Consider the following 27936-nt stretch of genomic DNA (forward strand, 5'->3'; position numbering starts at 1 on the left):
ACATGCAGGTCTGTGATGTGATAGAAGATCTCAGCTTGTAAGCAGGGGGAATTGGTAACCCAATGTTCTCTGTGAGACAGCCTCCATCTGCACGTGGGATGGCAGGGCAGTCTGACGCATCTGCCACCAGAATGCACATCTGGAGTCTGACAAGGTGGAGGCAGGTACTTGATGGGTGCTCAATGTGCTGCCAAAGTGACAAAGTTTCACTGGAGTCAAATTCAAGCCAAATTAAATTAAATCAAATTATTTTTCATCTGGAAGCTAAGAATCTCTCCTGCTTTTGGTCTACTGAACAGCACACACATATGTAAGTACTGCATATGCTGGGCAAGATGGGGTAGATAAAACATGTTACTGAAGTGCTCTAGTTCTGCCTCATTCACAGAGTCTGTAAGGCTCTTGATGTAATTTCTGCAGGAACCCTGAAGTCTAAACCAGAAAGATCAGCTTTATTTCTTCCTCATGCATCACCCTCAGCCATATTGGCTGAGCCAGATTTATTTTGGAGAAGAGGTTGAGCTTCACATGTAAAACTGACCATTGTCCAGGGTGGTCAGCACAGAGCTGTGATCTGCTGACATAATCCATCTGCTTGAATTCGTGGGTTTTGTGTCACCATTGTGTCATGAAACTTTCTGTATCTGCCACAGTTGGAACTGGACAGGTGGTGATTTTCAAAGGCGCAGTGCTGCTTCTGCCACATCTACAGCAGTGCTGTGCAGGAAGATAAAAAAACCTAAACCTGGTGGGGAAGGAAAAAAAAACTAAAGGGACATTGGGAGAACAAATGATCTGGAGGCCTGAAAGTGTCACAGCCCCGGTGTGAAAAGTTGTCCACTGGTGCCATCTTGTGGGTCCAGAGCCACCACCCATTCCAGAGGCAGAGCTCACTCCACCAAGGTCCAATCCCCCTGACTTAAAGTCTGGGTCTCTTTTTAGTGCTATTTAACGAGCTTCATATTTCTAAGATCAGACAACTGTCATCTTACCAAAGTACCAACCCTAAAACTTGAGTTTTGCTTAGGCAGAGTGCATTGCATTGTGTCTACTACATAAAATTACAACCCTGTACAAGTAAACAGGAGTCAGAGCAAGGGGCAACTATCAAAGTCAATTAGTTTCATCAAACATATCAGGCCACCATTTATACCTCTCCACACAAAATATTTTTGTCTTTATTAATATCCAGGCCTACACACTGCAAAATGCAGAACTTGGAACTGAACACAATTGAATGGAAATACTTTAGCACAAAAGACAACTTATATGATGATACAAGTTGATCAGGTAAAAGAAGTATGAGAAAAAGTAGATTTATAGGTATTATCCTGACATAAGGGGCTACTAATCTCTTTTACCTAAATTTCATTCTTCCCCAGGAAGAGAGCGTAAAATCACTGAGCCTTTCAGCTACATTCCCATTTAGAAAAAGAGCTGGAGAAGTGAAATTTTATTTATAATGTTATAACTCCTAAAATAAATGGCAAAGCTATGTTTGTTAGGTGAGTACAGAACTGCTGGATAAAAGTGGAGTTTCTCATATTATTGGGGAAGAACTGCACAAAACCTAATGAGAAGCACAATCCTTTACTAACTCTCTCATGATCCCAATGAATCCACTACCAACAGTAAAATGTGCACCTGACAATCCTAATACCACTTGTCAGGATCTGTGCTAAGATATGTTAATTTAAGTGATTAAGGATTAACAACTTGGTCAACAGGTGCACCCGCATGTGGACTCTATCATTCACCCAGGCATTCACTCCAAAAATGTCCTTTTATAAAGAACATTGGTGAAAAAAGCAGACAGCATCTTCATGCAGTTGGCAAATCTTTCCCTTTCTAGTTTAGGGAGTGCAGCAACCATGGTACAACATCATCTAAATTCTGATTGGAGATATGCATAAAACTTCCAGTGAGTGTTGTCACAATAGGATCTTTGATGTCCACTAACAGACAAAAGCCTTGATCCTGTTCTTGAATATACCTGCTTGAAACTACAGTAATTCCTTTGATTAGCATCATGGGGAATAGAATGTGTTCTACAGCTGCTGGATTTCTTCAACAGGCAATGACTGTATACCACTAACTTCAAAAGCAACAAAACTAGGCCAATGCAATTTTTAAACCTTCCTCTTCACGTGTTTGTATGATATCTTAAAGGAAAAGCTATGTACAGAGAAGAGTTTCTGTGCTGTAAAGTATTGCTGGATAACAAAGGCCTGTTTATGTGACAGGTAAGTCTAGCTGTTAGCATGCTGTAATGCATAACCATTGTTGTACATGTAATTATTGTAACTGGTCCAGTCATCTGCACACTGATATTCTTGATTAGACTGAATGTAGGGATGATAAATTGTTTCTCTTCCCAGGAAATAAGATGGAGCAAGTCTTTTTAAAACAACAGCACTGAACTGGTATGTCAGCTTCCTACGGATCTTAATGATTTCACCTGTTCTTCCATAATTCCTCAGTGCTCTGGCCATTTTCTGATAAGTCATGATCTTGCGGTTTCCTTTTCTTTCTCCCCACAGTTCTGCAAGTTTCTCTTTGTTTTTGGAGATGAACTGGAAGACGCCATTTGGTTTATCTACCCACTGGATGCAGTTTGCCATAGCTGGATCATACAGAGACTCATGGAGGTATTCAAATAGGCGAAGTTTTTTTCTACCTATGAACAAATAAATTGCAAAAGGTCAGAACAGAACTCATGCTTGCCTTAAAAGATGAGCAGTTGTCTTTTTCCTGGAAAGGGTCTTATAGGCAAAAGCATAGCTAAACCTAGTACCCTGTCCCAAATTAAAAGATCAGTATAAATTATTCAGTGGAAGACCAGCAACAGCAAATGGGATCACAGAGATGAGAGCAACACAGAATCACGGGACAGTCTGAATGGGAAGAGACCCAGAAGGATCTTCGAGTCCAACTCTTAAGTGAATGGCCCATACAGGGATCAAACCCACAACCTTGATATTGTCAGCACCATGGTCTAGTTCTGAAGTGAGTACAGATCTGTGGTGAAAGAAAGGGATTTGGTCATCAGAGTTTCAAGAGCAGGTTATGTGGGGATCATGACAAGTATCTGGTGATTTGACTGTGTGGTAGGTCTCAGAAGCGACTTTCATCAGTCTTCAGACACATGCTGTGCAGGTGCACAGTCAAGGAACTCACACTAGGAAATGACATCCTCAGACAGGACAGGAGAGAGGTTCTGAATAGCCAATCTGAACGTTTTTGAATAAATGTTTTCCCTGTTTAATCAAAACTCAGAGATTTTGAGATGGCTCAGTTTTGTCAGGTTTGTTTCAAGAATGTTTTGGGGATGCAAGGTAGTCTCTGATCAAAGAAAGGGCAAGTGGATGAGCAGGAAAAGAAGGCAAGTTTTTAACCAGAAACCTCACGTAGTCATAAAGGAGCTATATCTTCTGGTACCCTGTGATATTTTAAAAATCTGCAGAAGTGTCAGCTTGCATTCCTGTGCAGAATAAAGCAAGCTTAGTACTGAAATATTTGCCAGTTAAGTAAATGCTTCTCTCTACAGGCTCAGCTCTCAAACTTCAGTTTCCTAGTGAGGCTTTAGTTTCACTTAGATCTTGTGGATCCTCCTCTATGAAGTATTTCTAGTTCCCTTTCCAAAGCTAATGGTGATCAAGAAGCTTCTGTAAGGAGGAAGAATTTAAGATTATCAGACAAAGAGGAACATTTTGCAGAAGAGAGAATCTATGCAGAAGAACATCTTCCACTTTAACCAAAGTGGAAATAAGCAGCTGCACCTAAAATTCATAAAGCCTTGTCTTGTGTGGCTATTTTAAACTAGGAACAGGGGAAAAGTGACAGTTGCTAAGGAACACTGAGGTCAAGCCAAGACATCTGTCAGGGATGACAGTAATTCTGTGTCTGGTCATAAGGAAAGAGGAGAGAAGTAACAGTCGGACTGGGAAGAAGAAGAGCCTGAAATCAGAGGTACTTTCCAAAAAATTAATGAAGTTTCATTATCTAAATAAAAATTGGCCTGTGACTGGAAGTACATATTCTACTATAAATACATATAGTATTACTAAGAAGTTTAAAAGGAAACCAGTGAAGGACACTGCCTTGTCACAGTGGACACTTCTTAGTAGGTGACCTTCTTAGGTCCCCTCCAACTTGAATTATCCTATAAACCCATGGTAGAACAAGTAAGAACAGGGGAAAACCCACAGACTATTGTTGACTAAATTTCTGCTGCAAAAGGATAGTGTAGTCTATGCAGCACTTGATTTCATGCTGTCTGCCCTCTTAGTTCAGCTGTCATTTCTGCCCAAGCTTTTATTTCTAGCCACATCACCTTTAGCTGCTGTCTTGGCTTAGTTGCTCTTATGTGTTTATGCAGCTGTGTCTCCAGAGCCCAGCTGTTATCTCCAAAGTGCTACACACCAGCTTGAGATGGGGTCAGTTAACAAATCTTTGTACTGCACCTCATTGCATAAGCCAGTGCTGCTCAGCACCAGGCCCTAAATATCAGTCTAAGCCAGCAGGTGAGTGCCTGCAGGTTTCTTAGTGTGGTGACTGAAGACAAGCAGGCTCCTCCAGAAGGTGTTTCAGAGCATCTGCGTAAGATTTCAGGGCTGAGTTGTCCTGAAGCAGCCTAAATCTCTCAGGGACAATGTATCTAATTAAATTCTGAAGTACCTCTCTTGGCTGCCTCCCCTCCACTGAGCTTGAGTTCAGATCATGGAATGGTTTTGTTGTGAACGAACTGGACTCTTTTCAGAGGAAACTTAACTCAAAAGATGCTTTCCAAAAACATATCTAAGTCAGTGTACCCTTCAGAACTTGTGACCAGCCTAAAGATTGCCCTAAATAAACTTTTGTGAAACACTTTAAGCGTGGGATTTGGACCCTCAGTGCTGATGGTTTCATCTATAGATCTATTCCTAAAGGGCCACACCACTTGTTAGTGTACAGAAAACCTCTCATGTCTCAATAAGAAACTAGGAGGACTAAATTTACAGAAGAAATAGTCACCCAAATCACAGATTCTAGCAGGAATATCACCATGGACATAAAGAAACCTGTAAGAAGACACAAAATAGCACCATAAGAATAGTTAGTCACTCTGAAAATTTGTGGAGGTTGTCTTCTGGAAAAATAGGTTGAGGACAGTGTAAAAGAAATAGGAAATAGGAAATGAAGTTAACAGAGCAGTAATACCTGAAGGTCAAATCAGATACTGACATGTAAAATTTCCCCTCCCATCATCCCAAAGAGCCTATGGTAGAAACAGTAGTAGTAGTAGTAGTAGTAGTAGCAGTAGTAGTAGCTATTAAGCAACAGAGACCACAGTGTTCAGCATCAATGGGAAGAGACAGCACCAAAAACTGACACCATGTGGTTAAAGTTGAGAAAAGGGGATTTCAAAAAGCAGCTAAATCAGGAAGCTACTTCAAAAGGTCTCATGGTCAAAAGTAGATACAACAGCTCAGAGTGGAAGCTGTGAAAATCTCACCCAGAAGTCATAGAAAGGATGCTGAGTCCCTCCCCTCCAAACAACCCAAATAATGAATGTAGTAAAAAAATTAAGAACTGCAATGACCAATGTCACACGATTCTTTGCAAAATAGATATCCATTTGAGTAAAGTCAGCCAGAAGGAGGATAAAAATAGCCATAAAAATGCACACTGGAAGTGACAAAAGCTAAAATTTGATTCAAAAAATAAACAAAGAAATAAAATCAGGTGTGCAAAAATATTTGCGTATGTGAAAAACCTTTAAGAAAATCACTGCTTGTTGGGCCATGTAAAATAAAATAAAATAAAATAAAATAAAATAAAATAAAATAAAATAAGTTGTGTAAGTGGATAAAGATGTTATTGCTAGCTAGATTTACTTCTGTGCATCAGACTTCATCCCAAATGATTTGAAGTGAAAAAAAATCTCTGGTTTGTTTTTCCACTTACTAACATGGATGGTAAGTTAATAATAGATTTATCACATCTTGTAAGATTTAGCAGAAGGGAATTAGCAGTTGTATCCTACTCACTGTTAAATGTTCACATGTTTTTTCCTGTTAAAAGTTAAAAAAAAATAGGAAAACAAGAAAGCATGATTTACCAAGAGACTTTAAAGTAGCATAATGTACCCATCAAGATATGATCTTTCTACAGACCTTTCCCTGCTTTTGGCTGGCCAGCAGCAGCATGCATAGCTTGACTTTCTGGAGTATTCTGCAGTGTATGGTAGACAGCCTCATCTGCATAAAAATCCGCTGCACTGTTCTTCAAGAATTAAGACAATAAAAAGTTACTAATAGAGTACATTCTCTGAATAAAAAGAAACTTGTGGTCATTAATTGCCTGAAGCCTTCAAAATGCAACTTTTCATCACCTCACCCGTGGAAGACTTTTCTCAGCCATGAAGGCACTCAGTGTAGTGTACCAGTAACAAGCAGCACTAATTCATGTCCAGGGGCAAGAGCTGCCCACCAGAGGAGAAACTGAGAGGGAAAACAGCGTAACTGCCTCACTCTGGACCTTCAACCCTTCTGCTGGAAGCAGAGGAGGAACATTTTTCAGAGTTAGGAAAAGACAAGGACCACCTGGACAGTAGCCCCTACAGTTCTGTAACCCCTACATGGCTCTGTAGTTCCCATGCCATGTTGTTGTTGTTGTTAATCTGCTGTTGAAAATGTGCTTTTGTGGAACCTGTTTCCCTGAAATTATCTCCCCTGCAATTTTCATTTCCCATCACTCCTGGAGACCACACTCCCAGTGCTTTTAAGAATGCATATGGACTCTAATGGCTGAAGCTGTGCTCAGTCCAGATATTGCTGGTCTTTCCAGAACTTTTAAAGCCAACTTCTGCTGGAGAAATCAAAGTTATGGTTCTTTTTCACAGTGGCAGAAGCTACCTCAGGGTTGGAAGTTGTTCTCTGCCTGTTACCAAGCAATACAAAGAAGCCCTTTCCCATGTAACTAACTCCCTAGTAGTTTTGCTTGTTAGTTGTCATGTTATGTGATGAACCACAAAAGAACACCAGAAGCAAACAACTGGCTCCTAAAAATATGTTATTAATCACATTTTGCACATTTGCAATCATATTTGCCAAGGTATTTTCATCCGAATCATGCCTGAAATTTGGCCAGACCAAATTTTTGTTAGTGGTAGCATAATGATTTGTATCAGAAATCCCAAATGAGCAATCAGTTTTCCAGTTATGTCTGACTATTATTAGCAATGAGTTCACTCACAATCACGTTCCTCCAGCTATACCCTTGCTCCTCCACAGATGGTGCTGCACAGTAACTGGGACTTGCTCGGAGGTGGTGGTGATGGTTGATCAAAGTCAAGCAGTTTTTATAACCTGGAAATTAGGAGAAGGGAGCAAAAACCAAGTGAGTAAAAAAGAGAGAAGAAGGAAAAAAAGAAAACCACAACAGCAAATAATTTAACACTGTGCTGGCCTGTCAAAAAGCATTTATCCTATGGCTGCCTTCTAGATAATAAAGTGTCCAGAGCCAAGATGTTCCACATCAGCAAGTTATCCAGCAAAATCTGTACTGCTACTGCCGATCACACACCTTGGGCTGGTTTTGTTAGCCTTCGGGATGAAAAACAATTTTTTTAAAGATAAAATGCCAGGTATTTCATAGCATCATGAAATTGTTTGGTTACTAGGTAACAGAGGGCAATACAGATCATCAAACATAATGATTTGGATAACTACAGACTTCTAAAATACATGTAGAAAGGAAAAGGGACTGTCAGGCGGTTCTGCAGGCCATTAGTACAATGCAAGTCAGAGTCTCCAATCACAGATGAAGGAGCATCAGAACATCTACAGTGCCTGAAGAATGACACCGAAGGAACCCAAGACTTTGGGATGCTTAAAAGAAGCACAGGAAAACACCAGACTAAAGACACTTAGAAAAAATTACCCACTGCAGGTGGTCAGAAGAAGATAGTATGGTATCTATTGCAAGTGGAAATGTGGGTGCAGCTGTGGGACAGACTAAACACTGCATTGCAAGGGTTTAATAACTCTCTCCATGGGCCCTAACAACATACACAAGGAAGAAGATTGAAAGTAATTATACAGAGTGAGTCCTCCAGCATGTGTAAATTACCAGTGCAGTGGAGCCAAAACTTTGTTAACAACAGCTGAAGATACAGCCCTACTGGTCTTATTTACATTTCATTTTATAATAGATAATACGTAAAAAAACTCCCTCATATGGCATGCATTTCATGCAAAGGACAGCAGGTACGTTGTTCTGGGCTTAGAAGGTTTGTGAGGTAGCCTCCTATTTTCCTTTCCTTGCATTTCTGCTTACAGTGTAAAAACAAGCACAAATTTTAAATTTTATAGTAATTTAGTTACCAAAACCTTGCCAGAACTGGAACAATTTACAGCTTTCTTGCATTTTAGTTTTGTAAAGTATACAACTCTTGAAGCCAAGAAAAACAATTTTCTATTAATTATCCAGACTCAAACTATCATGCCTGCATTAAAAAAAAAAAAAATTAAGATATATATATTAGTGTACAAAAAAATTAAATGAGTAAATTAATTTCACTTGTTGGTTTGTTTTTTATTTTATTATTATTCTTTCGCATTGGGATTCATGGCATAGCAGAAGGGCATTTTTAAGTTAAAGTGTTAAAATTGGGAAAAGGCTGTTTCACAACAGTCATATACTCTCTGATTATAGGAAAAGTGAGCTCAATGCACCTGGGCTGGTGCTGGGGGGAGGGTAAACAGGGCCAGTCCAACATTTTTCCTGTGCTGTGACCTGGAAGATATTCACCACAGTACTCATGGAGGGGTGGAAACCCTCCAAATAGTCTTCCTCCTTTTCATCCTGCCAAAACATCCCATTAATCTGATTCTGGGAAATTACTCTCCCACCTGTATGTTTCAAGATGTGCTTTCCTGTAGAACTAGGAGCTGAGAAATGAAGTAGAATCAGGGTGCTTGTTACCTGGTGGACACTGCATTTCTCTGTCAGAGTGCTGCTGCAGCACTTCTAGAGCATCTTCAAAAGCCTGGCCCAGCACGTCGTGGTCAGGAAAGCTCTGCAAGAACATTTTTCTGTCAGGACCCAGAAAAGACCAGGCTGGTTCTTTCAACATTGTCAATCAGCCCATGCTAAGTAAATACAGTGATGGTATAGAATACACTTCCTCCTGGAATAGATCTTCGACAGGCACCAAGGCATTACCATAATCTTTTACTTATGAGAAAGTTTTCACTCTTTTGAGGTCAGTGGGACAATTCACACAGGCAACATAACTCAATCAAATATTTCAAGGTTCATTTCCTTAATTTGCAACAGAAGTTTACATAAAGGGTGTTACTGCTGGTGGAGAGTTTTATAGTCTGTAATACAGAGATGTTTTTATCACTAGTGTAACGTGGTTTATCATTCAATAAAATTGACATGACAAAAATAATTACACATAATTTCTGAAGCACTTTTGCAGAGAAAATGCTACACTATGCCACTACAGAAAATTGATTATTATAATTTTAGAACACCTCGTTGTAAAAAGCTAAAGATATCCTCAAATTTGAGTGTGACTGAGTCTTCTGTAGCATATTTGAAACATTCAGTAATGAAAGAGAATAAAGGTGTTGTAGACTTACCATTATTTAGATATCAAGACTTGAATCCTGTTTAAAAGAACCAATAATTTTTTAAATTGTATGTTTCAAAACAAATAATTCTCTGAGTATAAATAAAACTAACTAAATGAAACAACTCAGTATTGTTTCCAGTTACAAAGCAAAATATTTTTAATAACACAGATAAAAGGGATTTATTATTATAAGGTGATATTTAAATTAAATTAAATACCTATGACATCGTATTTTTAAAATTCAAATTATTTTTTGTTAATAAGTTTCCAGTTTTATTAATACTACAACTTTTGGATTATTATCTACGTCGTTGCAAATACATTTTTAAAGACACTATGAAGTGAAAATGTGTTATTGTTGGCATTGATTCTTAGTCACCATAACTACTAATTTCCCCAAGAAAATGCTGACCTGCATTAAATGCAAGTGCTTAAGTCCCTTTTGTTCACAGCCAGTTGAAACAAGCTTAGAGTTTTTTTTCTAATACCGATTAGCATATGACTGTATATGAACATACATAAACACTCAGACTAATTGTGAGTTCCACAGGCAAATTTGATTGTTTAATAAACAATGTAAATAGACACATTTTCAGCCAGTTTAACATGAACAATATTACTCAGAAACATATTGTTAGTACCTCCTGTTTTATATATATTTCTTAAAGAAAACCATAATCAGGTTTTGTTGCCTTGCAGGTTTTTCCCCCATTATCATTTACATTATTATTTCAAAATTGTAAATATAATAATCAACATATCAGTATTTTACTCATTAAATATTTGATTATTGTGTGTGATATTTTAAAATAAAAGGGAGAGACAGGATACAAAATATTACTGAGGAAGAATTTTATCCAACATTAACTGTGAATGTTCTAAGCTGGGAATTTTCCTCAGTTAGGTATGTAAAGGTAGTGTCAAAATTTGCAAAAGTTTTTTTAAATCTTGACAACCAGACATATATTGTGGAATCCTAGTAATACAGTAAACTGACCTCACTGAAATCAGTGAGATTTTTCTCTCTGAGTACAGTGCAACAAGTATTTGAATGATCTGATCTAATTCTATTCTAAAACCAGAATGGGCAATGTTAATCCTTTAGCTCCGGTGGTGGCCACAGATGCCTGGGGCATAGGGCTATAGAAATTAAACACATGATTCTGCTTTGTAAAGATCCCCATATAGTTCCCCTGTAATCTTAAGTAATTCACTCTCCTTAAACAGATATTTTCTAACTCACACTGCAAACATCTGGTAACCTCAACAAAACATCTACAGTCACTTCAATGCTTTGCAAAGTCTAAAATGCACAACTATAGGCAAGGTGCTGTTGAATGGTCATACCATCCACACCACTGAATACATACCAAAAAAAAGGCACACCTTAAGTAACCTTAAAAAAAATCTGGACACTTACCTAGAAATTCAGTTCCACACACACGACAAGAATCTGGTGTCGTAAATGAAAGAAAGACTGAGTTCCCACAGCAAAGGGCTGGCAAAGGGGCTGCATTAAATAGCTGATTTTAGGGAAGTGTTTTGCCTAGGGATTTTTTTGAGAGTATAGGTAAACTGCTAATATGTCCCTTCATTCTGCACAAAAGAGGGTGATTTATACTGCTACAAATAAAATTCTATGTTTTAACTACTGTCTAAAATGTGGGTTTTAAGCACTGGGAGAGATTCCTTTTGTCTACAGCACCTTCTAACAAATCTGTCACTGGTATCATGGTAGGGTGAACCCAGGGAAAACCGCTACATCCCTCATCTGTCCCTACATAGACTGTAGTGGACTTGGAGCTTTTATCTGAACCTCCTTGCCAGCTCAGTGTAACAAGTGGACCAAACCAGATCTCAAAATAAGAGTTTGAAGGAATTTCATAGTTCTGCTTCAAAGCTCATGTTTGCACCCCAAGGCCAGCTCTAAAGCATTGACTACAGCATTCAGTACAGATTCAGACAAGCTGTAATTGATGATTTGCCAAACACTTTCTGAGCAGCTCCAAGACATGATGTTGCATCCCACAGGAACAGAACTCTGTGGTTTTCAGCTCAGAGCTTCTTATTGCTGACAAAATCTAGCCTGTGCCATAGCTCTTTCCAGCCAAGTCTTTCAGAGACACATTTTGCAGAATTTCCTCAGCATTTGCCATAAAACTGCTGTAAAATAGTAATCAGCTCTTACATTATTTATGTATATTCTCTCAACCAAGAACCTAGTCAAGAACTAGCCTGGTTATGAAAGCTCAGTGAAAGCAATTTGAAGCTGTCAACCATTTCTGCTGTTTTCAGATACAAGATGCCTTTTCAAAATTTGCACCAAAAAGTTTCAGGATATCTTTTTTGTAGTGAAATAAATTAATATATGTATGTATTTTTTGAACTTCAGATTCTATTTTGCACTACTTCTCTGGTCTGACTCGGGCTTATAAAAGAAAATTACCTGGCAACTGTAATTTTAAAATGTCAAATTGTGACTCAGCACTGAATTTCAGGCCAAAATACAACTACACAATCAACTTCCTTTCCACTTAGTTAACTTTACTTTACAACATGGATAAACATAGATTTCATGGTTCAGTTCTTTCCTGAGGTAGAAATATGTATAGGATTTAAAATTATGAATGAGCTTCAAGATTCCTTCTGGGTTTCTTCCTAGTAAATTATGTTCAAATAAGTCCTCTGATGATGCAATCTGACCTGCCTAGTCTTACATCTCTATCTGAAGCAGGGCAAATAATATTCTGGCCTCCTGTGCTCCCCACTCCTCCTGGACATGAAACTGCAGGGGTGGCCCCTGTGGAGGAGGGAGATCGGGGCTGTCTTGTGCTGGCCCCAGCCAATTCCAGCTGGCTCTGCTGTGGACCCACCACGTGCCAAAGCAGAGCCCACCAGGCACGTTAGATGCCTCTGTGAAAAGATACTGGGGACAAGGCAGAAAATGCTGAATGGGAGAAGACAAACCTGGGAGGGGACACCAAAGGGGACAGGGAGGGAATGTGACAAGGAGAGAAATAAGGGAATGAGAGGACAGCAAGGGAGGAGGAGTTGGAGAGGCCACAACACCAAAGAGATTGTGGCCCACAGACTGACCACAGTGGAGTAGAGGAAATTAGTAAGAAGGAAGCAGCAGTGGAAGAAAAAGGTGAGAAACAAGGAGCAGCGGAGAGAAACCACTGTGTCTTGACCCCAAACCTCTGTGCCACTCATTGCCTCACCAAAGGAACTGAGTGTAACTTGTGGAGATAACAAGAGGGGAGGAGATGTATCTGGAGTGCAATTGAGCCTGGGAAAGGGGAAGGAAAAATGTTTTAATGTTTATCTTCTCTGCTTCCCAATACCCAAATCAGCAACTAAATATATTACAGCAGTAAGTTAAGTTCAATTCCCAAAGTGCACAAGCAGCTGTGTGGGTGTGTGGCTGCTGGCTGGGCGAAGGTCAAGAGATGAAAGCTAATGGTTTTACCACCACTAAAATGATCCATCTTCCTAAATCAAATTGCTCTATCAGAAAGTTCTCATTTCAAATGACAGGCTACACCAGAAGGCAGGTCAGCAAAAGGTTTGTTTTCAGAGGAAATGGGAGAGTGCCATACACAGCACAAACACACAGCATAAGAACAAGAGCAAATGCTGTCTCATAGGGGAGTTTTAAACTCTGCAGCCCATTTGTGTATTGAATAACTGTCCCATCATAAGCTTAGAGCAAGGGCTCAGCCTACCTCTCTGTAAGTGTTCAGAAGAGGCAGAGGAAGGTGCAGCTGAGGACTGAGTGTCAGCTGACACTCACTGCTCACTCCTCAACACATCACCACGCAGCCAAGGCCGGCAGCCCGACGACCTCTACCAAGAAATATATTAGGGAAGAAAGCCTCCTTTGATTTTTGCATTGGATGGGAGGATGGATTCCAGATAAAAGTCTGAGAAAGAGAAGTTACTGTTCACATCTTAATTTCTCAAACAATTGATGTGCCTGATAACAAAATTTGAGTATCCGTTAGAAACCACAACATCGAGCTCTTCTCCTTCCTCCATGTTTTAAAAATAAACTTCAAACAACAGAATGATTGTTTAAGTTTCAGAACTTTCTTCCATCCCTGCTTGGCATTAAAAGACACCTCACAGTAATGGTACAGTAGAAGCATTTTCACCCCTGAATAAAATCCAGAACTAAATAATGTATTACAGCACTTGTAGAAGGGTTTGAGAAAGCATAAAGATTCTTGCATGAGGCATTGATCAAATATAGAATAAAAAACAGTCTCTCCCTTCTTAAAGGAATATAAATCTTGAAATGGCAAGTTTTCTCACCAGGCATTTGTAGATTTCTTGAAGTTTTTTGAACATCAGGCAGTTCGTAACTGCCCAAATAGAACCCTCACAATAGAAGGCACTTCATAAAAAAACCCATCCTGAATGTGACAGACACAGAGATTTTCTGTTTCCATACTTGTTCTGGCCCTTGTCAGATGCCTTTGCCACTCCTCTCCTGGCCAGGCAGCTCTGTAATAACCTTTGCCATGAATCCTCATGGGTGTCGATTCACAATAATTACACAACCACAGCTGTTGTCTCCCTGAAAGTGGAAAGGTTGAGAGATCACATGCCTGTGCTCACCTCCTGAGTCTAACCATGCTGACCAGTAAACTTTAAAATCTCTGCCATTATGCTCCATTCAAGGCTCAAAAGAAACTGGAAAGCTTCTTCCAGCAAGGATGAAGCCTTTTATCTGCACAGGAAGAACAGGGATCAACTCAAGTACATGTAGTGTGCAGTGATAATCCAGGCATGAGTCCGCAGTCTGAACTTTAAATCAGTGCGCTCAGAAAATCCCTAAATTTACATTCCCGGCCCTGGAATACAAAGAACACTCTCCTTTAAAAAAACCCAACAAAACAACCAAAACCAGACCTCCAAACAAACACAAAAAGGAAATAAATGCAGCTTAATACTAGTCTAAGTACTATTGTTTACCATGATTTTGGTCAGATAATTTAGCATAGAATACATACAAAAATATCCCAAACAAACTGAAAAGGAACATAATCAAACAAAAAATCCAATTATGGCATCATATCATATTAGCAAATCAGATTATGAAACTGACTCTAAAAGTCTCCCATTTGTGTTGGAAAAGTTTAGTCTGTACATTAAAACACACAGTTGTTTATTCAAATACCAAAAAATGAGGATATCTCATCATTTCAAATGCTTTACTTGCCTTACAAATAATTCTACAAATGTCAAACTCTCTGCAATGCAAAATATAGACTTTTATTTTAATTGGTAGAGTTACAGTATCGTTTCCTTAGCTGGTGGAAATTGGTGTAGAGCCACCAAAGCCAAAGGATCACTGATGATTTCTGCAAACAGAGGTTCTGGCTCAGAGTTGCCACCACTTTTATTTTCACTAAAGTAAGGGGAAACTTGCTGTGCCAGCCTTAATGTTGCACATACTTTCCTGTATTCCTGATTTGTTTTAATTGTCTACCTTATAACTCATTGCAGTTGGTTACCAGAAAGAGTGGCATTTCGGCATTTTAGTTCTCATAAGAGCTCTTTATAGTTATTTACTGGGCCTCATTTTTTGAAAGAGCTTTGCCCAACTATTCTCTCCAAGTACATCTCATGTATGAAGCTTTTTATCTTAAGAAAGACAAAAGATATTGAAAATGTCTTACCAATTGAATTTTAAGCCTAAAATGAGAGATTATCTCCATCAGACTCATTTCCTTACCATTAAATATGAAACATTTGCATATCACATTGGATTCCCATCTCTATGTGGAATTCAATGTGAATTGTAAATTATGATCCAACCTTAAGATTTATGTATTTGGCTAATATTAGATCTGTAATAAATTTCACTAAGAACCACTGAATAATTGCAGTCATAAAATGATGTATTTGGATAAATTACTGCAGAGGTTAGGTCTAAGCATAGAATTACCTCTTCTAGGGCTTAAAAAGAGAAGAGCAGCACGGAAGCTGAAGTTGCATGAGTGGGCAGATCAGCTTTTCAATGGAAAACCCACATCTAAAGCCCCTGTTTTACAACTAGACCCAATATTTAGTCCAAATGCTCGTGTCAGCAAGGTTTCTCAGGGAGCTTCTTCTTTGGCTTCATCTAACCAAAGGAAGTGAATTTCTGATGGGAAACCCCGTTGAGATAGAAAACCAGAAACCACAACAGAAGCACAAGGAACTAATAACAAAAAGTGCATTCGGAAAAAGAACAAGAACCAACCCTATACTAAAAGAAGACTCTGAAGTGAAATATGAACAAATAATTTTGATTAATTTACAGGTATAATGAGTACTGTCAAATATTGGGATAAATAAAACTCAATAATACTTCATCAGAAAACTATCAGAGCAAGATGGGAATAATATGAGAGCACTTCATAAAAATAGCGATTGAGAAAGGAACGAGCTCTATGCTAGATCTTGTTCTCACCAAGGAGTGGCTGGTGAGGATGTAAAGCTCAGGGGTGGAGAATGGAACAAGGGCAGCCCTGAGGAGAAGGACCTGGGGGTGTTGGTAGACAAGAAGCTCAGCAAGGCCTGGCAATACGTGCATGCAGCCCAGAAATCCAGCCATGTCCTAGGCTGCATCTAAAGCAGTGTAACCAGCAGGTGGAGGGATGGGATTCTGCCTTTCCACTCTGCTCTCATGAGACCTGCCCCTGCAGTGCTGCATCCTGTTCTGGGATCCCCAGCATAAGAAGGACATGGACTTGTTGGAACAAGCCCAGCGGAGGGACATGAAGATGATCAGAGTGCTGGAGCACCTCTGCTACAAAGGCTGAGAGAGCTGGGGTTATTCAGCCAGGAGAACAAAAGGATCCATGGAGAACTTACAGCACTTTCCTGTACCTAAAGGGGGTCTGCAAGCAAGCTGGAGAAGGACCTTTTGCAAGGGTATGGAGTGCTAGGACAAGGGAGAATGCCTTTAAACTGAAAGAAGATGGGTTTAGATTCGTTACAAGGAAGAAATTCTTTACTGTGAGGTGGGTGAGACACTGGAACAGGTTGTCCAGAAAAGGTGTGGATGCCCCATCCCTGGAAGTGTTCAGGGCCAGGCTGGATGGGGCTTTGAGCAGCCTGGTCTAGTAGAAGGTGTCCCTGTCCATTGCAAGGGGATTTGAACTAGATCCTCTGCAAGGCCCTTTCCAACCCAAACCATTCTGTGACTGTATGATTAAAAGGTGAGCCTGATAAGGGGTAAAAGTGAAAGTCTTTTCCTGAAAAAGAAAGCAAATATAAAGAAGAACACAGTATTTTAATAACCCTTAATAGTGAAACTGGGGAAGCCAAATATAAACTAACAATTTTCCAAGTAATTGGGCTATTTGTGGAAGAAACGCTTTCAGATTTGAGGGTCACTGAAATGACACAGGATTAATTCAACACTCCATTTCAATTCCATTCCCCCTAAATCATAAAGCTGAGAGTTGAAAAATGTTAAGACTAGGTGACAGAGCCTCTTCAACTACAAAGAATGGAAGGAAGCAATTGTGTCTGTTTCTGGAAAAGATGGAAAGAGAGATATATAATAACTGCTGTAGCATCTGCAACCATATTACAATTTAGAAACTCTGCCTTTCCACTGCATAGTCTTATGTCCAGGTCAATAAAAAACAGAGTTTACAATTTAGGTACTGAACTACATGTGCCTTGGTGTCTCCAAAACTCAAAACTTTACTTTCCTTTGAAGCCCTTGGGGGCAGTTTTGTATCTCAAAATCATGCAGGAAGTAAAAGCACTTTATTAGTTAGTAAGAAACATGCCGAGATCCCAGCCCCTTCTTTTCTTTCAAAGCCCCACTGGGGAATAGGGCAGTGATGTGCATGACTCTTGAGTTATTACAGCGCTGCCCTAGACAACAGTGATGTGGGTTCAGGTACCTCCTCAGTTTCAGGAGTTTAACCTCACTTTCCCCACCATTCAGGAGAAGGCCCTGAACAACAGACCTATTTGTTAAATCCAGACTATAGCACATCTTCCCCCAGTCATCAATTGCTCACAGACCTTGTGGCTAATATATTTGCTTTCATTCATTTCTTACTCTAACATTAAAACAAAAAAAGCAGAATAATCACTGATAGCTATTATCAAATCTCAGAATCATTGACTTTAAAGAGCCTGCATCAAGGTGTTGGATATAATGACGACAGCTATGACTAAACATATGTAATTGGAAAAAAAGAGTGGACAGAAATTTAAAGGAAAAAAAAGTTTTAGACACTGTAGCAGATAAAAAAAAAATCACATTTAAAAGACCTGTAGCAGACATAATGAAGCAAACAGAATAAATGTAATGGAGTTCTAACATTTTTAAGACAAGATACATCCCAAGTTCAGGCAGAAAGACCATGTAAGCCTCTTTTGAACCACTGCATCTGTAGTTGTTGAACAGGAAGAAAAATCAACATTCATTATTAAGTAGGCCCTAAATTATCTTTAAATCCTCTGTAAATTACCAGCAATGGAGGAATATGCCCATAAGAAAAAGCAGTGGAAGTAAATCACAGGACCAGCCTGGGGATAGAAATAACATGTCACTATTAATGAAAATACTGATATTATGCATTATAAGAATACAACATGCTGTTTTCACTATAAGAATAAAAGCTGGCTTTCACCTGAAATGAAATGCAACAATCTACAGGATTATAGCATAAGGCCTATGAAGTGTATTTATTTCGTTTATAACTTCGAAACGGGCAGAAATTGCATGAGACAGTATAAAAGAAATAAACTGCCATTTAAAAAGAGCAGGAAATATTAGAAGTTTTCTGCACCATCTTTCACAGAAAATGTGTGATTTCATCAGAAGACCAAGAATTAGAAAAACCAACTGTATATTGGCATTAATCTCCTCAAAATTGAAAAGAGAAAATGTTTTGGGCTTTTGACCAAAACATGAAATGTTCCATAGGAGTTTTTCTACAGCTATTCCTGCAGCAGGTACTTTTGTCTTAAGTAATTAAAAATAGGGTACCCTAACAGGCGGCACCAAATTCTGCCACATGCAACAGGAAGGTCAGATGCCCTTCCCAGGCAGATCCACTGCAAAGCAAATATGCTCTTATTTTTTCTCTTAAAAGGAAAATGTGGAATCACATTTTGACATCACCTCCATGGAAGCTATTACCATACTACATGACTGGTACCACAAAGTTAAGAAAAGGTTTAAGCATACAACCACCAAAAGCAGGGCTGTTTGAGTCCCTGACAGAATCTCCATTTTCAGGGACAGACATCTACATTTAGTCCCACCAGGGAGTTGGGCAAATATTTCCCACACAGGACTGAGATGGAAAAGAAGTAGTGAAGACTTGAAAACAGGCCATTTGAAATGAAGGAAGCTGTAAGGTTGTGAGGAAGATGGTAATAAACAGTTGTGGGAGGTAAACAGTTGACCAAGTTCACTTGGGAATGCAAAAATATATCTGACCTTACAATCAAATGCTCTTGAGTAAAAGTAGTTAGAATACAAAAACTATTTACAGCCATTCTCGGTGTTATAATTGTCATATAACAAAAACCAAAGTTAACCAAATCAAACAAAAATCCAGCACATTCTGTCTTTGAAGGAGTAGAATGAGGTCTGATTTCTGCCAGAATTCTAGATTTTAAAAATACACTTTAAGGAACTGCAGAGCAGTAAAGGAAATTCATTAGAAATAGAATTCCTGTCACTACTAAACTCTAAAGATGACTGAAAAACAGCTGTCCCAAGTAATGGGGTTTTATGCTTTGATGAGGCAAACAGTGATGAGGGCATAAAGTGCTATGACTAGCAAATAAATGCTTCCTATATTATCAGGAAAGTGCTGAAGAAGTACTTAGGCTTTGGGGATTTTTATAAACTGATGTTAAAGAAATCTTGTATCTTGGTGGTAAGGTAGGAGACATGCCAGTAAAACAGTTTCCTGGCCTGGAACCTTTTTCAAAAGAGGATCTTCCAAAGCTGAGTGGTCTTTAATTTTAGATTTCAAATGAAACTGTCACAATGGCTTCACACTCTTTTCACTTTCTCTTTGAGGTGCCTGCACTTTGAATTATTGAATTCAACAAAAAAGCAAGAGGCCTGGCAGTTACACCATACCTTGGCCTTAGGTATGTCCTGGAAATGTCCCCCATGGAATTCCCCTAACCCACATCTATGTAATCTCAGTGAGTTTAGCTCCCTCATGTTTTATGGAATGTATCTGCTAAAGGTAAATACAAAAGAACATAAAATTTAAAAACTGAGAAGTGAAATCCTTTACAGCCTAAGGCTCCTGACTTGTTTTTAAGCTGTTGGGCAGCCTAGCGCTTAATTCAGTCTTACACAAAAATCTTCAATAAAGACAGGAGAGGTTTGATTTATAGTGACTTCTTTAAAGATCATTCCAAAGATATTTAGAGCAAGGGACCCAGTTCTAGAAAACATTCAGCTATAATCTTAAACTCACACCTAATCAGAAGCATACTTTAACTTAAAACTGAGCAGGTGCTTAACATGCCTGGACAAGTTGAGCTCCTGACTAATGTGTGGTAAGAGGCAATGCTTTGCATTATAGCTCCCCAAAATGATGTCAAACACCTTCCAGAAACAAGTATAAATAGGATTCCAGAGAATGCAGCCTGCAAGTTACATTTTTAACACAATGCCTCACAGGAGAATGACAAACATTCCCCATCAATCTTCAAATCAAATGGTATTTTTCACCTGTCTGCCATACTTATCTCATTTTAAGCCAAGCTCACGTGCAAAATACATGTTGAACAACTTTCAGATTCAGGGAATATAGCGACTACTCAGTTAAATTAAGTGTGACAGCAGCAGTACATATTTCATATACAAACCCTAAGAGATCAAACTTTACTCCATCCCTTGTCAGGGAGTTATAACAACATGGGGGATAAGGTTGATTCCAAATATATGTTGAAACGGTCTGTAAACACAAATAATGACAGAAATAACTGAGTAGATGTTACATTTTTATGCCACTGTGTGTCTCATGTTGAACATTTGTTCAACAGTGTTAACTGAAACACATGGCAAGCAGAATGGCCTTGGCCTTAAAAAAACACCTTAGGGACTCTCTATTTATGCTGCTTCTTGGAGGCACAAAGTGTCACAGTTACAGGAGAGTTAAAGAAACTCTAAAGAAGTGGGTTTGGGTTCCAGTTCAAGAACTGTATTTTTCCTGCTCTTTCAGATCAACTTCTACTGACACCTGGAAAGCACTGAAACTTCACAGGATGAGTAGCTGCTTGCCTGGAACACAGGCACAAGAAGGGATAAATTTGGGAGGAAGCAGTGCCAGAGCAGTACCAGAGATTGCTGTGTAGGACACCAGGTGAGAAGCAAGAAGGAAACTGCGATTGATAACGGGAAGAGCAGAAGAGGCTGGGAATTAAGACTGAGAGCTGGAGGTCATCGTAGTTGCAAGATGATTTCACAAACACTGCCTCTGAACTCCAGTGTGCTCAGTGGAATCATGGGGAGAAGTGCCAGAAAGAGATTTAACCAGGATTTGAGGAAAGAGTATTGGAACCTGTCTGACAAGAAGATAAAAAGAAGGCTGAGATTCATATGAGAATCTGCACTAATTTTGTGAGACCTGGCTGAAGAGCACAGGATTGGACCAACATACCTTGGATTGAGGGGGGCAAGAAGAATAGTGGAAAGGGAAGACTGAATTTTCAGAGATAAGGGAAGGAGGGAGCAAACTTGGGGAATGGAGGGGGAAGGATCAATGTCATCTTCCCACTCCCGAACTCCCAAGACTATGGTGGAGGCCAAGATTTCACCCGGACTGGGAATGCTTCCCTGCTGCAGCAAATCTTGGTGAAGTTCTTCAGTGAAGCAAGAGGATAACAACCTGTCATTGCCATCAGCTGAGCAGTTAACTCAAATGGTGGAGATGCAGGTGGCAGACTGAAGGGAATTTTTTTCTATGCCAGGCTTTTTCTAAATGTTATTTTTGTTAATTGAGGCATCTGAAAATGAGGCATGAGGGGTCCTCTTCCAGGAGAATATGGGAGCACTCCAAAGGCAGAAAACATAAAAGCAAAACATAATCATCTCCCTTTCCTCCTCCATGAGTGTATATTTTAACATTTTCCTCTGAAGGCCCCTATTTTTTAATGTGCATGGAATAAATTTTGCTCTATCAGTGAGGTGGGACTGCTCAGTAAATGAGACTTTCACGTGCAGAAACCCTGTTGCATCTGTTGCAGAAGTTATAAACTGTTTAGTGAACAAGGAAGAGAGAAGATGCTCTCAAAGTTAAAGTCACTGAAGACTACCCTGGAGAAGTGGGTTTGGGCCTGTCTCTACCACAGAGTTCCCAGATGATGCGAGGCAAGTCCCTTCGAGCAAACTTTCACAGGTGGTCCCTTACTGTATGTTCCTCATTTTTGGGACTTCTGACTTGAGACCCCAGTATCAGATTTGCAGAAATGCTGAGCAGGACCAGCTGCAAATGTAGTCACTGAGCACTGGCCTGACCCCACAAACTGCCCACAAATGCTGAACTCTCCAAAACAGGAGTTCTTGGGTATCATAGATCAAATACACAAAAATAGTGGGTATTTTCCAATTTAATCTCATTGTGCCATCATCCCTGTAAAGCAGGGATAAAAAACTATCTTCACATCACAATGCTCTTATAAATGTCTTAGTCCTTATGTAGCATTCACATGTTTTAATGGATAAAGCATAAAAAAAAAAATCTATAAAGAGGTTAACAATTCTCTCTTGAAAGGGGTGTCTGACTATGCAGTGAATAAGGCCTGGGGGTGCAATCAGGTTTGAAATCCCACTGGCTAATTAGTCACTAAGAGAGCACTACCCATTTATGTACTGAATGAAAGAAAGCCTCGTAGCAGAAACTGCTGGTGATCGTGTCATAACAGTGCCATAACACTTGTACTCAGTGAGGAAAAATTAAAGCTATACCAGTCAACTTAATTCGCCCATGTTGTAATTAACTTTTGATCGCTTTATTTGCAACTTTAATACCCTTTTAAAGGAGATGTCACTGTGTGCACAGACAGGAGGGCTGCGGTTTTTTTACTAGTTTGTTACTGTAGAATATAGTTTCATCTTCCTTTAAAAAAAAATCAAGGACTTCACCAGAGGTGCTTTAAAAGCAGCAATATTTTTTCCCATAATGTTTTGAAGACTTTTGAGTCTGATAGATGTATTCATATAAAACAACATTTAAAAAGTTGTAACTAGCTAAAAATTCCTTTCCCTCAGTTCTCAGATATTCAGTGCTCATCTCTAAAAATGACTAATACAACAAAATCTTGGAATAATTAGAGGCAAAAAGAACATACAGCATAATCCAGAAAGCTGTAGGAAGGGGAATATCTGAGAGTGTTTGGAGTTCAGACACGAAAAATAGATTGCTAGTGTTCCGTGAAGTGGTCTGGGCTGAGCTTGTAAATAAATTTCCCTCAGCAGCCCCACGTGAGGAATTGGGATTAAACAGCCTCTTGTCTTCACAGAAACTCCTGCTAGGTATGGGATGCAGTTGGAGCTTGAAAGGTGCCCATGGCTAAGAAGCCAGAGAGTTCTCTGCTCTCCATATTTCATGTTTTCATTCATTTTCAGCAGCCCCATGCCTTCTAACACAAGCATGACATAAAAATCTTAATATACGTAGTGCAAAACCAATCAGTTTATATACTGATGAGGAAAGAGAGAAATAAGGTGTTGTTTTTTTTTTTGTAATAAGCAAAATTGAAAGTGGAAAAAAGCAGATGTTTGTTTTTCTCTGTGTATCATTTCGGAGTAATCAGACTGTGTATTACTCACTACTATGTACCTACAGTTAAATATTAAGCATCAGTGATAAATCCCTCAAGCGGCCTGTCAGAGTTCTTTTTTTTTTTTTTGCTATTTCAAAGTACAAAGACTGATGAAAAAAACATTTGCTTGAGAAAATTACATAGACCAGTAATAACTTGGAAACTGAAAGGCACCAAATGAAAGGAAAATAAGCCTGGAAAAACGTCATCAGCTTTGATTAAAATAATATCTGTTGCAAGTATGGAATTCCCATGAGAATGCTAGGAAACAATTGTAAATCTACTTTTAGAAGACTTATATGACTCAACATAATGCTTATTGCAAATAAGTTCCTCTTTTTTTAATAGAGCTTGAAACTTGCTAACATACAGTAGCACAATCCTTGCAGAACAAAAGCAGTATTTCCACATGCTACATTTCAGCAGATATATCACTTTTAAGACTCTTTTGAAGGTGTAAATGCAATTGTTACCCCAAAAATACACAGAATGTATTCTTATACAGAAATTATAAAGGACTACATAGGCAGATTGCCCTTGTGTGGCAAGAGGGCTAAAAAAAGGACTAAAAGCAATTTAGCTGATAACCATGCTTGCTCTAGGTCCATGTAGAACATTTGCCTTGCACAGATCAACCACAGATAATTCATATTAGCAAGGCTATCTTGTTGGTTGGAATAGGTACCCAGGAAAAAACCCTCTCTCATGTGTCATGATTTAACAAAAGAACCAAAAATGCAGCAGACTCCTCTGAAATGATGCTTTTTTCTACACCAGCAGTGAACTGTGTGTTACAGAGCGTATTGGCTTTGGTCCTACTTGAAGTATTTTTCTGCAGAAAGCCCTTTATCTGATGAATATCTCTGAATAAACTCGCATTTCACTGCTACACTTCCAGTTAAACCATACACTCTTCAGTATAATATGCAAGCGAGGTCTCCCTTTACCAAGCATCTGTTCTAGTTGTGAATCTAGGCAGATGTTTAAGATAACATGAACATGTTAGTTGTACATCTTAGTACACTGTTGCAAGAAGCTTTTGAAAGCACCTGATTGTTGCTTGCTTTTGATGGGATCCTTTGTTCCTTTTGTTTATTTCCTGCCACCATAAGTAGCTGCTACTGATCTCCAAATCAATCCCTGTGACATCCTGGGTGATGTGTCAGTGCAGGAACATTTGTGAATTTAGATGGTGAACACAGAGAGAAGAAAATTAACTCACAGAAGAAAAAGTCACAATAAAACTTTGGAGTTTTCACTGAAATGAGGAAGTTTCAATGAAAAGTAGGCACTAGCACCTGGAAAATAAAGCTACAAGTTTCTAATTTCTTGCAAAAGCGGTTTTAAGATTTTTTTTTTTTTTTTTTAATATTTGCTTTCAGTCTTTCCCATATGCAGCTGGCTGCCATCTTCAAAGGCTTTAGGAAACATACCCACTCCTTTTGAAAGATATTGTCTTCTCCTATGGTGACAACGATCCTGCTCTTTCCTTGGTGTGCTCAGACACTCCAGGTCTCACACTTGTTACAAAGTGCTGAAGAGCTTTCTGAGGCTCAGGGTGTCTGTGGATTATCCTGTGGACATTTCTGAAATAGATGTCTAAAAACTTAGCTGCTTGTGATTATGAGCGGCTAGAATTGAGGATCCATTTGATCCCTTCAGCCTCGTGTTCCCCATCAGTTTGACCTTACAAAAATAACAATCATCTAGCCTTAAAATAGCAAGGCTTTTTTGAGCTACTGTGTGGAGACATCGCATTTTCATTCCTAAGTATTGCATGTTGTCACGAACATACCTCTTCATAGAGCTGATAGAGGTAAGTCCTTATCAAAAGAATTTCATATTTTGTCTAAGACAGGATGGAACACCGCATGATGAGGCCAACTTCTGTATTGTTGCTGAGTGCAGTGCAGAATAAAATGTGACAGGATTCAGTAACTGTCCTGGTTCCTGACAAGTTACTTTTTTTATTCACAAGAAACTTAGAAAAAGTGCTGAGTTTTGAAAGGACCTTTTAACTGTTAGATCTGCTAATTTAAATGCATGCATGCTAAGCAAATCATTGTGATACAAAGATAAGTGGTTTGGTGGCAACTCCTACATTAAAGAAAATAGAATTGCTGTTCACTATCTGCCAAGAGAGGTCACTCCCATCTAAAAGTGGAATGCTTAAAGGAAGAATTTACAGACACACTGAGATTCAGTATGTTAGAACAGTAGATAATATAGACAGTGGATAATACAGTGGCAAATGCAGGCAAAACAGCTGTGAGAGCAGCAATAGGCTTCTGGACTTTGGCCTTCTCCATTTGCTTGTTCCATTTTCATGTTTCAATAAACTTTGTGTCTTTGGTTAGTTCCCTCGCTTTCCCCCTCCACCTGGCACAAGTTTCACCTTGAATTTCCATTCTATATTTAGAGAAAAAGGAACATGAAAACTTAGCTTAAATCAATGGATTTGGTTCCCCTACCCCCCTCACAATCACGACGTTTTCCCCACCCTTTAAAGGAATTACTTTGTGGTATGAAATTGGTCGTGGCAAGACATTAGGACAAAATCACACAGAGCCACTTGCTGAGGGCATACTGTATAGCTGTGATCAGCATATGTGTTACCATTGTTACAGGGAATTGGTGAATCAGAACACTGCTGCTCAGAATATGGTTCATTTACTGCTCATTTGAGGATCACTCTAGTTTTAAAGGAGCTTCTAAGGCGGTTTCTGAAAGGTGGAGGAAGCCAGTGTACAGCATGATGGGTGTGTGTGAATACATTACCTTTTTGAGGGTATGAAACAGAACAAAAGCCTAAGGCTTATGCAATAAACAGACATTTACACTGGCACCAAGTAATAAAATGCTCAACAGAATAAGACTAGGAGTGTGCCAATGACAAATAACAGCATCATTAACTATACTGTGAATTTTCAGTCCCAAATTATATTTATTTTCACAAGCAAGACCGCTTGAAACATGCAGCACACCAAACTATACACAATACAGTTTCTTCCATGTTATATTAGGCTGGTTTATTCTTATAAAACAGACAGCTCGTCGTAGATCCTGTCCAGACCATACTGTTTGCATGAGAAAATATATGTTTATATTTGTATCCTGAGGCAAGAGCAAAAAATGATTTATCCTGCTCTTTGCAGAGGCTGCAAGATCCGTGGGACAGCCAACAGCCCCACAGTCTGGTGCTACTCACATACTGCAACAGAACAGAGTTTCCTGTTTCTTGCTTTCAAGTTGTGGGTGCACGTGATTTTTAGGTTAGCATGTCACTGGGAAACTCTTGGGAGTGCAGCTGTAAGCTCAATATGCTGTTAATTAGTACAGATTTCAGAAATACTAGTCATAAGTGAATTAATTAGAGAAGTACATAGAAATAATATAACAGGTTGATGGGACTGATTCCAAGTGCACAAGCCCAAAGACTGCATGGTCCTCAAATAAAATGATCAAAACAATTCTGAGCAAAGAACAAATTAAACATTTAATCCCAACATATCAACCCTTTGGGACAAAATTCTACTGATTGTGACCAAGGTGGACAGGCCACCTATACTTAACCCAGAAAAGGAACATATATAAATTATATGTGTTTGATAAACAGCAAATACAAGCCATTATAAACCATCCAGTTGCAGACAAAATTATGGAAAATTTAGACAAGTGTTTAACCACGTTGTCAGACCATCACTGGGACAACAATTAACCCTCAAATGTGTGTTTAAATATAGGTTGAGAGGCAACCAAAAACATCTGCAAGCAAACATATCACACTTCTGTCTTCTTCTGAGCATTTTCCTTACATCCATATATCCTTATATTCCACGACACACAATACAAAGCTAGGCGCTTCACCATGCTAGGGAGGAGAAAGACTGGAACATGTGGATGGAGTGGGAAGTGGAGGCACCATGCATTATAATAACAATGGATGCTTTAAAGATGCATACAAAAATTCAGAGGAAAATCATTAAATTATTACATTTTGAAGATTGATGCAAGATTAAGAAATGATGCCACAGTTCAAATTAACACAATTATCCATAAACTGTTCCTAAAAATAAAGATATTAATCTAATGACTGACATCTGAAAATTTCTAGAGTAAAGTTTTCACCATGCAATACATCAGATGTTAACAAAGGTGGCTCACTGAAATTGCGGTACCTGAAGTCCCACAATTATTAAAACCCCATGTGCTCTGAGTTCAGCATCTGTTCAGAAACCATAGGAACTGCTTAGAGGGAGCTTATTTCAGGACCAATGCACACAGCAGTCACTACCTGTAGGCAGAAGAGCTCATTTGCAATTATGCTACAATGACATTTAGGAAAACAGCCTTACCTTTAATTACAGTATTTGAGAGGTGAAGAGGAGCCACTTGCCTTAGGTGCCCTTCATGTCTAATGTAACTTTTATACATAGGAGGCACTTAATTTTATAAATGAAAATTGATTTTTCTGTTAGCAGAAAATTCTTCTT

The 27936-nt window shown here is 39.0% G+C and overlaps 1 protein-coding gene across 3 annotated transcripts; it reads right to left on the bottom strand.

The window, feature by feature from the left end:
- Positions 1-438: 438 nt before the first annotated feature.
- SPIC (Spi-C transcription factor) lies at positions 439-27905 on the bottom strand. Of its 3 annotated transcripts, none has more exons than XM_019292388.3 (6): positions 27799-27905; positions 9633-9659; positions 8968-9061; positions 7237-7349; positions 6156-6264; positions 439-2677 (listed from the first exon to the last, which is right to left on the bottom strand). In XM_019292388.3, exons 2-6 carry the CDS (start codon positions 9633-9635, stop codon positions 2250-2252), a joined length of 747 nt encoding a protein of 248 aa, XP_019147933.1. In that variant the 5' UTR covers positions 9636-9659; positions 27799-27905; the 3' UTR covers positions 439-2249. The 3 variants fall into 3 exon arrangements, with proteins under 3 accessions (XP_019147933.1, XP_010408745.1, XP_019147932.1); XM_010410443.4 differs by lacking the exon at positions 27799-27905 and adding an exon at positions 11046-11141; XM_019292387.3 differs by lacking the exons at positions 9633-9659; positions 27799-27905 and having other exon boundaries at positions 8968-9471.
- Between the last annotated feature and the right edge of the window lie 31 nt (positions 27906-27936).

The sequence above is a fragment of the Corvus cornix genome, chromosome 1A, assembly GCF_000738735.6.
Source record: "Corvus cornix cornix isolate S_Up_H32 chromosome 1A, ASM73873v5, whole genome shotgun sequence".
Classification (NCBI taxonomy): domain Eukaryota; kingdom Metazoa; phylum Chordata; class Aves; order Passeriformes; family Corvidae; genus Corvus; species Corvus cornix.

Coding starts and splice junctions, on each gene's coding strand:
- SPIC (XM_019292387.3), bottom strand. CDS start 9,118: ATGTTGAAAGAACCAGCCTGGTCTTTTCTGGGTCCTGACAGAAAAATG. Junction 6,265..7,236: donor ATAGCTGGAGGAACGTGATT/GTGAGTGAACTC, acceptor TAATTCTTGAAG/AACAGTGCAGCGGATTTTTA. Junction 2,678..6,155: donor CCAGCCAAAAGCAGGGAAAG/GTCTGTAGAAAG, acceptor ATTTGTTCATAG/GTAGAAAAAAACTTCGCCTA.